Source organism: Amborella trichopoda, chromosome 3, assembly GCF_054954075.1.
Source record: "Amborella trichopoda isolate Santa Cruz 75 chromosome 3, AtrichopodaSantaCruz75HAP2 v2.0, whole genome shotgun sequence".
Taxonomy (NCBI): domain Eukaryota; kingdom Viridiplantae; phylum Streptophyta; class Magnoliopsida; order Amborellales; family Amborellaceae; genus Amborella; species Amborella trichopoda.
This window is the reverse complement of record NC_142338.1, coordinates 26,156,757-26,171,934: the sequence shown is the minus strand read 5'-3', so window position 1 is coordinate 26,171,934 and position 15,178 is coordinate 26,156,757. Positions and strand designations below refer to the sequence as shown.

The window sequence follows — 15,178 nt, the reverse complement described above, 5'->3', positions numbered from 1 at the left end:
TATGTTTTAGAGAGAGAAACTATTTCAAAAATTTTAGAGAGAGAAATTATATCAAATTTTAAGTTTTATAAAGAGAAAGCACCTGAAAATTTTGAGCGAGAAACTATCTCAAAATTTTTAGAGAGAAACTATTTAAAAATTTAAGGTTTAGAGAGAGAAAATATTTTAAAATTTTAGATAGAAACTATATCAAATTTTAGAGAGCGAAGTACCAAAACAGTTTTAGAGAGAGAATCTATCTCAAAATTTTTAGAGAGATTCAATTTTTAAGTTTTAGAGAGAAAATACTTGTAAATTTTTCAAGATAAAAACTATTTCAAAAATTTTAGTGCAGGAAACTATCTCGAATTTTAACTTTTAGTGAGATCAACTATAAAAAAAAAATTTCAAGAGATAAACAATCTTAAATTTTAAGTTTTATAAAGAGAAAGTATTTGAAAATTATGGAGAGAAAAGCTATCCAAAACTTTAGGTTTAATAGTGAGAAAATACCTGATATTTTTTAGAGAAACTATCTCAAAAAATTTAAAGAGAGAAGCTGTCGCAAATTTTAAGTCGTGGAAAGAAAAACTATCTCAAATTTTTAAGTTTTAGAGAGAAAGTACCTAAACGTTTCTTAAGAGAAACTATCTCAAAATATATAGAGGGAGAAATTTCCTTATTTTTTAAGTTTTTAGAGATAGAAACTATCTCAAAATTTTTAAAGAGATAAACTATTTCAAATTTTAAGTTTTAGAAAAAGAACAGATCTCAAAATTTATTATCTCAAAATTTTTAAAGAGAGATTTTTTCAAATCTTAAATCTTAGAGAGAGAAATTATCTCAAATATTTAGAAAGAGAAACTATCACAAATTTAATGAAAAAAAATGACATTATAATGAATAATACAATAAAAATATTTAACAAAAAAAGTAAAAAAAAAAAAAAAAAAGCCATAAAAATGTTAGGCATACATGTACCATCCAAACAGCAAAAATTTATTTTTATAGAAAATACTTTTCTTGAAATACAATTGAAAAAAAATAAAATTTTCCAAGTAATATTTCTCCATAGATCCAGAAGGCCGGTAAAAGGGAGTCGAAAACAGGGAATTATACGAAAACGAGGAACATTTGAAAAAAACATGTGAGGCTACATGAAGGGAAACCATTAACGCTGTTTTACGTGACAATCCCAATTTATTTGGGATTTGTCCTCGAGTAAGTTTATGCTGTGGGGGTATGCCGAAAATGAGGCTAGCAATTGGGTGGCTGGGCCGATTCGGCCTTAAAAACTAGAGCATGGGCTACATTATGTGGCTCGAAGGCCGGGGTTGGACCGGGACCTCTTTTGTCCTAGTTAAGTCCAGATCAGGCGGGTTAGACACGGCCAAGGCTAGGGTTAGCCTGGCTAGGCTCCGGGAGAAATTATAGATACCCCTTAGACTCTATTTTCGAGGCATCCCTCAAATACTTCTTAAATTATACTATTAATTCTAATATTATTCATTTTTACACCCATCTTTCAAGTAAAAGCATTGATTTTTAGACCATTCCTTGCATTTTAACCCACGTTTCTCTTTTTTTTATTAGCCCCCACTTTTTTTCTCTAAGCCGGTCTAGCACATACTATTTTGGGCATTAGAAGCCGGTCAAGCACATTTTTATGCTGGATTGTCACAATTTCAATATAAGTCCGTTTGTTACAATTTGTATCAAACTAGCACAATTCTAATATCAGAAGTTGGACTTGAACATTTTGAAGATTAGAAGCTGGTCGGACACATTTTTCTGCAGAACTGGCACAATTTAGACAACACATTTTGGGAGAGAAAAATAGGCTAAACTAAAGAATATTTTGGTCTTAAAAATTAATTTTTTTCACTTTACGACAGGGTGCATGAATAAATGTGCAAATAATGTAATTTTAAAAGGAAAATAGTTTGATAGGGCTGCAGTCCTATTGAAATAAATAAATCCTCACCTCATAACTCATCGAAAATTCTACGTCAAGTATTGGAAAACGTTTACATCTATCATTTCGACTTGATATCAATATTATTGTCGGAAAAAAACAAGGGAATTTCAAGCTCTAAAATTTGTGTATATTATAACAAATTATCTAGACTGTCTATTTTACTTCAAAAAATAAGTATTCAATGATTTGCAAGATCTGTATTATTTTTTGAGGGGAAAGTATATAAAGAGACTATTTATCTTTAGTACAAGATGATCACAATTAATCTTGACTATTGGATGTGAAATTTTCTTTAACTTTGTGACACACCTAAGCTATTAGATTTCATATCCGATGATTGTAAGTAATTGTGACAGCCCTATATAAAAAGTAAATGGTCTCATTGTATACAAACCCTTTTTTGAGTATCAAAATTTATTGTTGGTGTTAGAAATTGATTTTTGAGTCTTCATAGATATTTTTGTTGCCAAAAGTACATTCCCTGAGGATTTGAGGTACGGCTTTATTTTGCTTTTGTAATCCTAGGCCTTATAAAAACCCCATCCAATTTAGAAAGCATTGGAAGAAGAAAAATGTTTTGTGAGTGAATGGAGTCACTAGCCCACTCAATCGCAAACGTCTATATTTAAGATAAATCTCCATGACTAAAAATCTCCTATGGATAGGAAATTTTTTTACAAAAGTGTTTTAAAATTTTATTTTATTTTATTTTTTACATTCATGATCATCATAATGTAGAGCATGGATCTTTACAAATTTGGACCCAAGACCTGTATAAAAAAGGGTGTGGTTTCTATAAGGTTGCAACCTTAAACAATCCAATTAAGGCGTACCCCCAAATTTTATCATAACATGTAATTTGGGTATAAAGAATTTTTAGGATTCTTTGAAAATCTATTTTCATATCTAATTATAAAATTTAAAACTCCAAAAATAATTAAAATCAAGTAGATCTATAAACATATGAAAGTCTTAAAAATGGACGGTCTAGATAATGTATTGCAAGATGCACTATTTTTGGGACTCAAAATCTTTATTTTATTTTATATTCATATATCACGATGTCGAGATGATCAATTTGAGGGTTTTTCAATATCAAAACAACATTTTCCGATCGATTTTTTAGGTGCATCTTTAATTCTAAATTTTAAAGTTGCAACCTTATATAAACTTTTTCGATAAAAAAAAGATTGTTAGACGGAGCCCGCATAAGACTAATATGAGTCTGGGGACAAAAACAGGGTCCATGGGAAGAGCGGGGAGAAGCCTAGAAAGCAGGGTCAGAGCGTATCTACAACTTCTCATGTTTTCTATCATCACTGGGTATTCATTCAATGACCGTTTGGGTGTGTCATAGGTCCAACAATTTTTGAAATATTATTTGGATGGGAAGGACACATTCCAACCGTCTCGTCTTATAATCTAATGGCTTGGGGAATGCCAAAAAATTGTTGCGAACCATACGATCGATCTCTACCTCTTACTAATTTATTCACATAAATCCCCAAAAAAAGGGTCCTTCCACCGGCCCCTGCAATCTAATGGCTTTGGGGTTTAAGTTGAAGGTCTGAAATTGTAGCAAACAACGGTCCTTCCACCAGCCCCTGCAATCTAATGGCTTTGGGGTTTAAGTTGAAGGTTTGAAATTGTAGCAAAACAACGGTCCTTCCACCAGCCCCTGCAGTCTAATGGCTTTGGGTTTAAGTTGAAGGTTTGAAATTTTAGCAAAACAACGGTCCTTCCACCAGCACCTGCAACTGGAAGACTCCATATCCGTCTGCTATGAATTCAGACTCTCTCTCTCTCTCTCTCTCTCTCTCTCTCTCTCTCTCTCTCTCTCTCTCTCTCTCTCTCTCTCTCTTTCTCTCTCTCTCCACTTGCTTTCACAAATACCACTTCCCTGGACTGTGCTCACCTTTTAAGGTGGAAAGCATAAACTTCAAACAAAAAAAAGATGAAAAAGCAAAAGCAAAAAGTGGTGCACAAATTCTCTTCTTCTTCCTCTTTTGCAGCTCCTCTCAAGCGCGCTTTGCTTCTTTTCTTTTTGTCTTATCAATTTATGCAACTTATGCTGCACACTTTTCATTGCTCTGTAATCACTCCATTGATCTCCCCAACAACGTGTATTCATTTTACGAAGGGGAACAATCCCATCTCAGTATGGGCCTTTTTCCCTGTACCAACGAAATGGGGCACAAAATTCATCAGATTAGGAACAACTGGTTTATTACTCTCCTTCTACATTTCGTCATAATCTTTCTCAGATTTTCCACCTCTCTCTCTCAATCGAATATTTGCAGGACTGCCTGTGGTGAACTACCCATTAACTACCCTTTTGGCATCGATGACGGTTGTGGGAGCCCCCATTATCGAAACCTTCTCATTTGCAACAATGGGAAGGACCTACAACTCAGGACACCTTCTGGTCGATACCGTGTTCTGAACATCAGCTACACCGACCCCCACATTGTGGTTTCAGATCCTCTCATGTGGAACTGTGAGAACAGGCATCTTGCTCCTAGAGCCTATGCATTCAGCCTGGATACAAGTACGCCATTTTCTCTTTCCAAAATCAACAACTTCCTCTTCTTCAATTGCAGCGACGCCGTCATATCTCAACCCCACCCAAGCTTTTGTGAACAAAGCACCGATCGATGCGACCCAACCTGTGATACTGCCAGTTATCTTTGTCAAAACATACCCATTTGCCCTTCTTTGCTTGGTCACGCCCCGTGTTGCTCGTACTATCCGAGAACCTCAGAATCGTTGCGATTGATGCTTGAACATTGTCAGTATTATACCTCTATATACTGGAGGTTTCGCGATGGAGCCCCCCCTTATGATCAAGTCCCTGCTTATGGTGTCAGGATAGATTTTGAGATACCTGCTACCACAAGGTGCCTCAAGTGCTTGGATGTCCGTAAGGGCAAAGGGACCTGTGGTTTTGATACCCAGTCTCAGAGTTTCCTGTGTCTTTGTGATGGAGGGAATGTTACCACTTACTGTAAAGGTATGCTGCAAAATTTGAGTATTTGCATCTATTGAGCTCTCTCACTTCTGTATATGTGAATGTGTTTATTTAGGCTCTAACCTGATTGAGATCAAGTCATAATTGTAGCTCTGATTTGGTTTTAATTACTTGGTATTATAGAAGTTGAACAAAAACCAGTTGGAGGATACTAGTTAAAATATTTAGAGTTGCTTTTTAAAGTTTTCCTACTAAAGGTCTTCATTAATAAACAAACCAGTATATGGGGACATATCAAACAAGATTATGGCAAGACATTTAATTGGAAAATAATCAATTAGTGATACTTCTAACAATTTCAAATATTCTATAATCCTCTATTGAATAAAAAATGATTTTTCAGTTTATGGTAGTAATCTCCACTTCATAACCATATGTTAAGAATATATCAATTATTGTCACTTGAAAAATTGTTTTTCAGCCGAAAATATTGGAAAAGAGCAAAATTTTAGTGGTCTGGGACTGGTTTAGAGGATGTGGCTCAAATGATTTGTTTTAGCTTTAATGGTTTCCATTTAACCAAAAATTTATCCAAGGTGGGAAGGTAATGATCTGTTCAAGGACTCATCTGTGCCATGATGACCCTGGTGAGCCAAATGAGTTCTGAAGAATTCTAGTAATCTGGCCCTTTCAAGGCAGTTGTTGGCTCATTACTCATAGAAGCTATGATGGGGATGTGAGGTTCAATGGAGAGAAGAAGTATCTTTACTGAATCTCTCTTAGGTAGAATCCCTTACTACCAAATTTTTTACAATAAAATGTCCTTAGATATAAGAATTACATTAACAATAGCTTGTTTGAGAATTTTGAAAAGGGAATATTTATAATTTTAAATCACTTTGAAGGTCCAATCATCATTAAAAAAAAGTCAAAAGAATCTTTTTAAATTTGAAAGTGAGTTTTGCAAGGATTTTGATTAGACAAAAGTGTCATTCTTAAAATACAAGAACCATTTATGATCAAAACTTTTTAAGTAGTAAATTCTAAGTACACCATTAGTTTGACACACACACACACACATATATATATCGAAGAAAAAATCAGATGCCATGGATAAAACGACCGCCACAGACGTAGCCTATCCGTGGCGGTATTGTTACGGACATTGTACTGTTCATTGCAGCTTCGTTCAATAAACCGCCAAGGACATAGCAAGTCTGTGGTGGGACGAAACACCAATCATTTAGGCATTTTTAAGACTTTTCTTAGACCAAAATATGCCCCCTCTTTTGCCCATATTTCTAAAACACAACTCCCAATATGTGTAATTTCGATAAAAAAATGCGTTGAATCGGTTTGTTCTGACCCGAGACAAAATATGCCTCATTGGCTTTTGACAAAAATTGCCAGTCCGATAAAATATGTACCGGACAAGCTTCTAACATTAAAATTCTATTAGTCCACCACAAAATATTTCCAATTGGGTTATATTGTGTCGGTCTGGCACATTTTGTGCCGGATCGGCTTTTATATTCAAGGTCTGTCGGATCGGCTTAGAGAGAGTACATGAAACGTGGCCTAAAACGAGGGTACTTTGGTATAAAAAAAATCAATTTTTTCATTTGGTGGGTGGTTGTGGAAAAAACACAATGTTGGGATTAATAATATAGTATAAAAAATATTGGGGGGCATATGCCTAGAGAGTACAAATTGGAGGGTACCTATAATTTTCACTATAAGGCACTACCCGTCAAATTAACGTGCTAACATGGAATGCTCGTTCCTATATTGTGTTGGTGAGTGCCTTAATCACAATGTCAGCTGTTTGATTGGAAGTATGTAAATACCTTTATTTCTATGGCTTGAACCGTTTTTCTTATCACTTTCCGGGAGCTTTTATGCGGCTTGAACTTTTTTCATTATCACTTTCTGGGAGATTTATGCGAGTATTTTGGGTAATTCAGTAGGGAAGAGAGGCCCGTGCTCATTTTTTAATAGACTGGGAAGTGACATTTTGAAGGTGTTAGACTGGGGAGTTACATTTTGAAGGTGTTAATTGGGAACGTCAACAGTAGGAATGGATACCATGATGTGGTAACTGGGTGTGAGAATGCTACCACGACCCAGCCCCTTTTCGTAATATGTCAAAATTAGCCTTATAGAAATCGTCATCATCATTATCAGCTCATGTTCCCAACTATTTGAGATCGGCCCACGTAAATACCTAATGAAAATACAATATAATAAGCATACCACCTGTACCTTAACACGGGTTTAGGCGTCATGCTATTTTGTTGACTTCTTACAAAAAAAATAATATCTTCCCGTGCTTACCCCAAAAAATGCTATTTACAAATTTAAGTTACAGTAGAAAAGTTGAGACTTTGATGGCGAGGCAATCCTATTGGCTAGCAATGTATTAATCATGCCTGTAGCTTGATTCTCTTGGAATTTTCTTATATACCTATCTGAGTCTGATGGGCTTGAATGTTCTCTGATTGAGATGCACTGCTAATAGGAGTCAATAATGTAATTATGCTACATGTGGTTGGCCAGTGGTTTTATGACTTCAACAACTTGCATATTTTCCTTGTTCCTGTTGCATATCCTCATATTTCATTTTTAGATTTCTTCAACCTGTTCTTCCACTGATTCCTACCCTCCCAACCTTTCCCGAGTTTGTGTTTATACTTTATACATAAGTTGATTGTTTGTTGTGCATATGGAAGCTCAAACTAGAGCATATTGATGCCAATTATGAAATTGCAAACCAAATTAGTTATATAGTGATTGATGGTTCCGGACTTCGCTCATGAAATCCTGATTCACAAATTTTGAACTCTAGTGAGGTGGGTTTGCAAAGCAATTAGCTCCTATTGCACTTGGAGTACTTTTATAAGATAGCAGTGCTAGTATTTCATTAAGTATTTGGAAAGTTGTACAAGTATTGTAATTGTGAATCTCAAAAACATATATCAAATGGCCAAAAAGGTCAACTACCCCACAAAAAAAATAAAAAATAAAAGGAATTGCCAAAAACGATGTAACAGTATATGAAATGAAATTCATGAGGAGATGCTGGTGACTGAGCGAGAAGTTCTGCAAACCCCATCTCTAATCATTTGATCAGCTGCCTTATTTGAATCTCTCCAAAATTGTGAAAAAGAAACCTCAAGGCATGCGGATAGGGAATCTGCAGAAATAGAGTGGGTTACTTTCTTTCAAGGAGATAATGTTGGTGAGCCACAACGCCATTTGAATTGTCGGATTCTGATTCTGGACAGCAATGCATTTCAGCAAAATTGGCACTACAACAGCTACCAAGAGCCAAAAAGGATAACAGGATGTGTACATTGTGAACATGGACGATGTCTCCTACACCAGCAGGCCCTTGATTACCTTTGAACTACCATTCAGCTGGTGGTACCTTTGAACTACTGCCATTGAGTTACTTTGCAAAAGTATTCTGTTTTTCTCCTGCTATAGTGACCATAGGATAGCAAGGAGAGAGGAGCCATAGACTCTACCAACTGAGGCAAAACGGATTGAAAAGCAGCTGGTGGAGAGAGCCCCAACCGATGCTGGACACACCGGAGAAGACTGAACAAATGCATAAATGCCCAGACATGACATTTGTAACTTCTAGTGGATGAATAGGTGATGAATGGTCACCTCCTTATCTTCATTAATGTTGCATTGATCAGGTATAGGCAGGGCCCAATGTTGTGGAATCCACATTTTGGGATTGCCACCCAATGTGGATGGTTGATGGCGACAACCTTGTCATAGAGGGCCAGCTACTCCAAGGCCTGAGTTCAAGGTACCAGGACTTGACAAAACCAAGGTACTCGTCTATTGACAGAGGTGAGTTACTCGGCGAGTCTGAATAACTTGCTCGAGTCCAGCCAGCTAAAAAAGAAAAAGAAAGCCATCTCAGCTAGTGGTGTGGGTCCTCAACAAGAGATTCCTGGATCAAACCCCAGTATTGCTTTTGAAAACCATAATGACGCCTCATTTTAATGGCCCCTTATTTTTTTAATAAAAAAAAAAGGATGGAGTGGCGTCTGAGGGGATTGAACTTCGAACGTGAGGTCCATTAAACCATAGACACTAACCAATAACTCATTTTTGTGCTGTTCTGATTAAAATGGCATACGTATATTTATAAGAATTTACACCCTATACGGACTCGCGCATAGGGTGAGCCCGAATAACTCACCTGAGTCCAAGTCAACTTGAGCGAGTCATAGAACACGGCCTGAGTTGTTGCAGACTCAGATGCACCACACCTACCTTGGGCCTTGTTTAGCAGAGTTCTATTTGATTAATTGGATGGGATGTTGAGAAAAATTAATAGATTTATTCTTGTCTATGCAGAACCCAGCAATACATGATTCCAATCACGTTGAGCTTCTTCATCTGAAAGATTTATCCTGGTATTGTATTAGGCACTTTTATGCTCATAGGTGTTTGAGGATGACTTCCATAATGTGAGTGGACAGTTTACAGAGAAGGAAAGTTTTGGTGGCATATCAAAGAGCTTTTGTCAAAATTTTAGACTTCTCTGAAGCCCCTACTTCCTTTGGTCAATCATTCATCCATATCTGAAATACCTCTCTTATTAATGCAATGAGAGCTCGGATGATCTTTATTTATTACAATAATTTTGGGCCTTCCAGGAATGGTGGCATCAATTTAGTTATTAGTCATGAAGTTTTCTACAGGAATCTCAAACGAAAATATTCTCATCATCATAGCCATCTAGAACATGTTTCTTTCATGTGCATGACTACTGAAGATATATCATTTCATATTTGAAAGTTCCCTCTTGGCAATGACCTTCATTTTCATCTCTACATAAGTGAGAGGCTATTCAACACAATCTAATTACTCTCTAGTGGATGTTGGTGTGGTGTTTGCCTTGTTGGGGTGTCCTGGTAATTTTAGTTGTCTATGAGAGGAAAATTAGATATAAGTAATATATCAGACTTACAAGTGCTCTTAAAACTATCGACTCATAAGTTACTTTGAATAATAGTTTTTATTCTCTGCATATTGCATGTTCACCTTTACTATCTATACAAATTAAAGTAGCCACTTGAATGTGGTAACACTACTTTGATCACCTCAGCTTTCTGTAATTTGTTCAATGGAAGACATCAAAGCTTCTCCTCCTATTTTATTATTTTTCCCATTCCAATTAGTTCATGTTGCCCTTTCTTCCAGAAAAACAACTTTCTTATTCTCCTTATTTTACTTTTTGATGGCTAATGTTGACTTCTCATGTCCATTTTGTAAAGACCTGCCCCACATTGGCTCCCTTAATTAAATTTTTTCTGGATGGAAGATATTAAATCAACATATTTCAATCTTTTGTTCCCTTTTCGGGATTTAACAGTTGCCATTGTTTTCATGTGATAATGAGCATAGAAAATACTAGCTGTTCCTGTTTTTAACCTTGATGATGAATGAAATTTATTTATCCAGAAAAAATGGGAAACAGTTGAAATTCTTTTTTATATCCAGTAAAACTGGGAAGACCTCCCATTATGTTTTCTTTTTTTTCTCTCGCCTTTTGTGGTACTGCGAAGCAATAATGTCTCTATTCCTGTGCCATCTTTGTGAGCTAAGTCATACTCCCCATGTTAGGCACTAATTTATAATGGTGATTAATTTCAAGGGAATCCATGATGTTCCCACTCGGCTCAAGACTTTCTCGGCTTTTCTTTACGGATTAGACCCTTTTTAGTGAAATGACTTTCATGACATGGTGCTAGAATTTTGTTTTGAATGTTGACATGGTGCTATAATTTCTTGAAAACTTTCTGAGTACTAATGGAGTTTATGTTCTTGGGCAGATCGTGGGACTCCTGGACACAGTAGAAAGGTTGCCATAGTTGCAGGTGAGAAAGGAGGCAACTGTTACTTGGGAACTTCCATAATTCTCATAATTTTTGCATTTAACTGTGCCCCTTGGTCTTGTAATTAAAATTTGGACACTGAACTGGATGCAGGGACTGTCACAACTGTTTCAATTGGTGCGGCAGTAGGCGTCACGGGAATTCTGATATGGTATCTGAAGAAGGTTAGACCGAATCAATCTGTGACATTTGGGGTGCAGAACAATACAAATAGGCTTTTCTAAGGTGTAGTTAAGGCCACATTGTCATTCAACTAGGGGATTAGGGCGAAGTACTTGGAGTATTTCTTTGCATCCCAAATCATACTAGCTAATATTTCTCACCCTTTTTTTTTTTTCTTCTATTTGCATCCTTTCGAAGGAAACATATTGTTTTCCAAATCCTAAATATACTTCATATGTTTCGCCCTTCCATTTTAAAATGAGCAGATTGTTTCCAAATCAGTATACTGCACACTTAAGCTTGAAACATAGCTAGTGCTTACTGATGGAGTATTGAAAACCTACAAAATGAACTCAAGAATTTTGAACCAATTGTTTAAATTGAAAGTTGTGCATTTGGTATCCAAATGTTATTACCAGACACTAACAAACAGAACAATTGTTGAATACTAAATTAATTTTGAAAAATTGTGTCAAAATAACTTAAATTTGAACAGTTGTTCACTTAGGACAGATTGAGTCTCATGCACTTGCTTATGGAACTCTTGCTTCAAAAAATCATCCTCAAGAATTACAGGCTAGGAGCCTCAATTGCTCTATATCACAAATTCTCCCCAAAAGAGTCGGAGTCCGGCTCCGTCAGTAGAGGACTCAGTCTCCCATTTGGAGCTCAAATATTTGATAACAGAAACTAGTTCACATGTTTGAACCTTGGAGTGCGTTATATTCTCTAGAGGTCACTCTTAATGTAGCGTCTTGGGGGTCCTCTCTAATGTTGGGAGGCAGTGTCTTTTCATGCATGTGTAAATAAAAAAGAAATAGCAACGCTCAAAGAAATAAAAAATATGGAATTTTGTAGGAAAGTAAAAACCAGCTATAACACCAAGATTTACATGGAAAGCCTTCAAAGAAGGGAAAAAATACGGGAAATCCGCTATGCAATAAAACAATTGGAATGGATCTTTTCCCGTCAATTAATGGTAACGTGAGGTGTAGAAACAAGAAAATACAAAAATACAAGGTTGCTTCTATAAGATCAATTTCCTTAACTTCTTCCCATTTTCAAAAAACTAGTGAACACTTTCCAAATCTTATAGGAGAACACCAGTTTCACCCAAATGAGAAGTACTAAACCTTTGAGATTTGCAAGAGAAGCCCTCCATAATTTTTCAGCTCCTTAAAAATCCTAGAGAGTGAAATAAAACACTTTGACCTCTCTTTAGTTTTTTTTCGTTCGCCTAATCCCACAAAAATAAGAAAAAATTTTATAATTAGAAATCCTAATTATAAATTTTTCCATAATTGCCCCTTTTAATTTTTTTTTCTAAAGGTGGTCCCCACCCTCATAGGGCTAGACCACATTAAAAAAAAAAAAAAAAAAACTTGCAACCCATGAGGAGGGCTCCCCAATACTTTATGGATCTTGCGCCTATACACATGTGCTTGAGGTGCATCCCTGCTTGCTAAGTCCCTAAAGTGCTCTTACTTTTCCTTTGTTGGGGCCTAGTCATCATATCCAATGGATTGTGTTCAACATAGATTTTCTCTATTCGCATCAACTAATTCTCCAAGACGTCTTGTATTCAGATATCTATGTCCTTTGTTTGGCATGATATGTTGCATTCTTGCTTAAGTCAATAGTGCCCTGACTATTACAACGAACCGCAGAGATGTATTGCTTCAAACCCATTTCCTTTAAGAATCTCTTCATTCACAACATTTATTTGCATGCTTTTATTACTGCTATATATCCTACCTTTATCTTGGAAAGAGTTACACACTTATGTAATTTGGGCGGGGCTGCCATGACATGGCTCCCCTTGCAAAAGTGACTTAGTAACTCAATGTGGACTTCCTGGTATCGATGTTTCCAGCCATGTTTGTATCTATGTATCCATCTAGCACAAATTTTTCACTTCCAAAGCATAAGCATAATTGGGATGTGTCCTTGAGATATCTGAAAATCCATTTTATTACTGTTTAGTGTTCTTTCCTAAGGTTGGCGAAAATTACACCCACTACATATGTGTTATTTGGTCTCTCTATTGCTAAAGCACAGGGAACGTCTTTCGCTTCTTTCTTTCCTTCTAGTTTGAAAGGCTATGTCTTGCACTGAATTAAAAGTGTCCTATAAGGGGAATGCTAAACTTGACTTTGCATTCATCATATTGAACTCTTCAAATACCTGTTCAATATATTATTCTTGTGGCAACCACAACGTCTTTGCTTTCCTATCATGTTTTATCTTCATGCCCAATATTTGTTGTGCTATCCCCAAATCCTTCATATCAAAGAAGTTGCTTCATGTGAAGATATTGCCCAACAATTTGCATGTCATTAACAAAAATAAACAAATAATATAGTCATTATTGAAAACTTTTTTAAGAAGCACAATTATCAAAAACTATCCTCTTACGCCAATGTATCATCATAAACGAGTCAAACTTCTTGTACCATTCTTTTGGGGGCTTATTCCAATTCATACAGAATTTTTTCAACTTATAAACCAAGTGTTCTTTACTCTTCACTTCAAAGCCTTCCGGTTGTTCTATATAAATATCTTCTTTCGAGTCACCATGAAGAAAGATAGTTTTAACATCTAATTGTTCCGCTTCTAGATCCAAGTGTGTGGCTAAACTTAGAATCACAAGAATGAATATCATCTTCACAATGGGTGTAAATATCCTCAAATCCAGTAACCATTTTATGCCCTCTTACAATTAAATGAGCTTCATTCTTCACTGGCTTCTTGCCTTCATTCTTCAACCTAAAGACTACTTGTGTTTTAGTGCTTTGTGTCCCTTTGGTAATTCAACCAAATCATATGTATTATTCATTTTCAAGGAACTGATTCCATTTTCCATATCTTGATGTAACTTGTTTTTGCTCATGTATCTTAGCTTCTTGGAAACTTTGAGGCTCTTTTCCCCTTGTGAACATGAAATACTCAATGGGAAAGTAGTTCTTTGATAGTTGCTCACCTTGATAGATCTTCTTGATTAAGTGTTTCTTGAGGGATTTGCTCCCTTTTCTCCATGTCAATATGTACGCGAGAATTATCATTAGTTGCTTCTCCATGAGCACCTTGTACATCTCCCCTAATATTAGATGTAACCAGAGGAGGAACAAGAGTAAGCTCTATAAGGTCATCCATAAAGGCCTGTGATTTTTCAACTTTTTCAAAGTCTTCAATTATTTAGTCTTGTTCAACTTTTTCAAAGTCTTCAATTATTTAGTCTTCACCAAGACGACATCTTGAATTTTAATCATTTTGTTTTCCTCTGGATTGCATAACCTCTAGCCCAAGATTTCATCTGTATAGATATATTGTGCTGATTTGTTATCAAATTTCAACTTCTATTCTTTTGATACATTAACAAATGCTTTGCACGAAATACCTTTCAATGTATTCACATAAGGCATATCTCTTGGTTTACAATCTTTCTGGATAATTTCCCTCCAAAGGAGCTGAAGGGGATAAATTAAATAAAATAGTATCGGCTTATCCCAAAGGGATCTTAGCAATTTAGAAAGTGAGAGCATATATCCGATTATTTTGACAATAGTGTGATTCATCCTTTCTACAATACCATTGTGCTAAGGGATATTATGAAAAATATTCTCATGTCAGATGTCCTGTTTTCCTCTCCACTATTTGTACTAATACACTTTAAAGGTTTTCCTGTTTACCTTCAACTTTTGCATGAAATTTTTAAAAAATCTCAAAGAATGTCTTTGGTTTTCATAGTATATGCCTATAGTTATCTAGGAGCATCACCAATAACGATAACAAAATAAGACGTACCACCAACAAATTTAACTTTCTTTTGACCACACACAACAAAATAACCATTTCCAAAATATATGTTTTTGTTTGACAAGCATGTTCAAACGAAACTCTACTTTGTTTTCCAAATCAAATGATGAGCATGATGACTTAGAGGTATACCTTTCAAATTGGGAGAAGTTGTCTCTTTGCTAGAATGAGTCCCTTTTTACTTTTTTTTTTTGGGTAAGTCAGTAGGGGAGAAGACCCTTTACCCATTTTTCATTAATAAAAAAGCAGATAAAGCAATTAAGATACAACCCTACAGTAGGGAAATTGCTCCAGATCATGTAATAAAAAAGAGGAAAGAAAATCTGGTAGTCTATGGCCCCACACAATAGCACT

General features: G+C 35.7%; 1 protein-coding gene across 1 annotated transcript; it reads left to right on the top strand.

The window, feature by feature from the left end:
- Nucleotides 1-3,149: 3,149 nt before the first annotated feature.
- LOC18437329 (wall-associated receptor kinase galacturonan-binding protein) lies at nucleotides 3,150-11,286 on the top strand. The gene is made up of 3 exons (XM_006847539.4): nucleotides 3,150-4,967; nucleotides 10,784-10,828; nucleotides 10,940-11,286. Exons 1-3 carry the CDS (start codon nucleotides 3,740-3,742, stop codon nucleotides 11,068-11,070), a joined length of 1,404 nt encoding a protein of 467 aa, XP_006847602.3. The 5' UTR covers nucleotides 3,150-3,739; the 3' UTR covers nucleotides 11,071-11,286.
- Nucleotides 11,287-15,178: the final 3,892 nt, after the last annotated feature.

Excerpts from the sequence above, each read along its gene's own strand:
- LOC18437329 (XM_006847539.4), top strand. The coding sequence starts at position 3,740 with ATGAATTCAGACTCTCTCTCTCTCTCTCTCTCTCTCTCTCTCTCTCTC. Across the intron at positions 4,968-10,783 it reads TGTTACCACTTACTGTAAAG|ATCGTGGGACTCCTGGACAC; the intron begins GTATGCTGCAAA and ends GTTCTTGGGCAG. Across the intron at positions 10,829-10,939 it reads AAAGGTTGCCATAGTTGCAG|GGACTGTCACAACTGTTTCA; the intron begins GTGAGAAAGGAG and ends AACTGGATGCAG.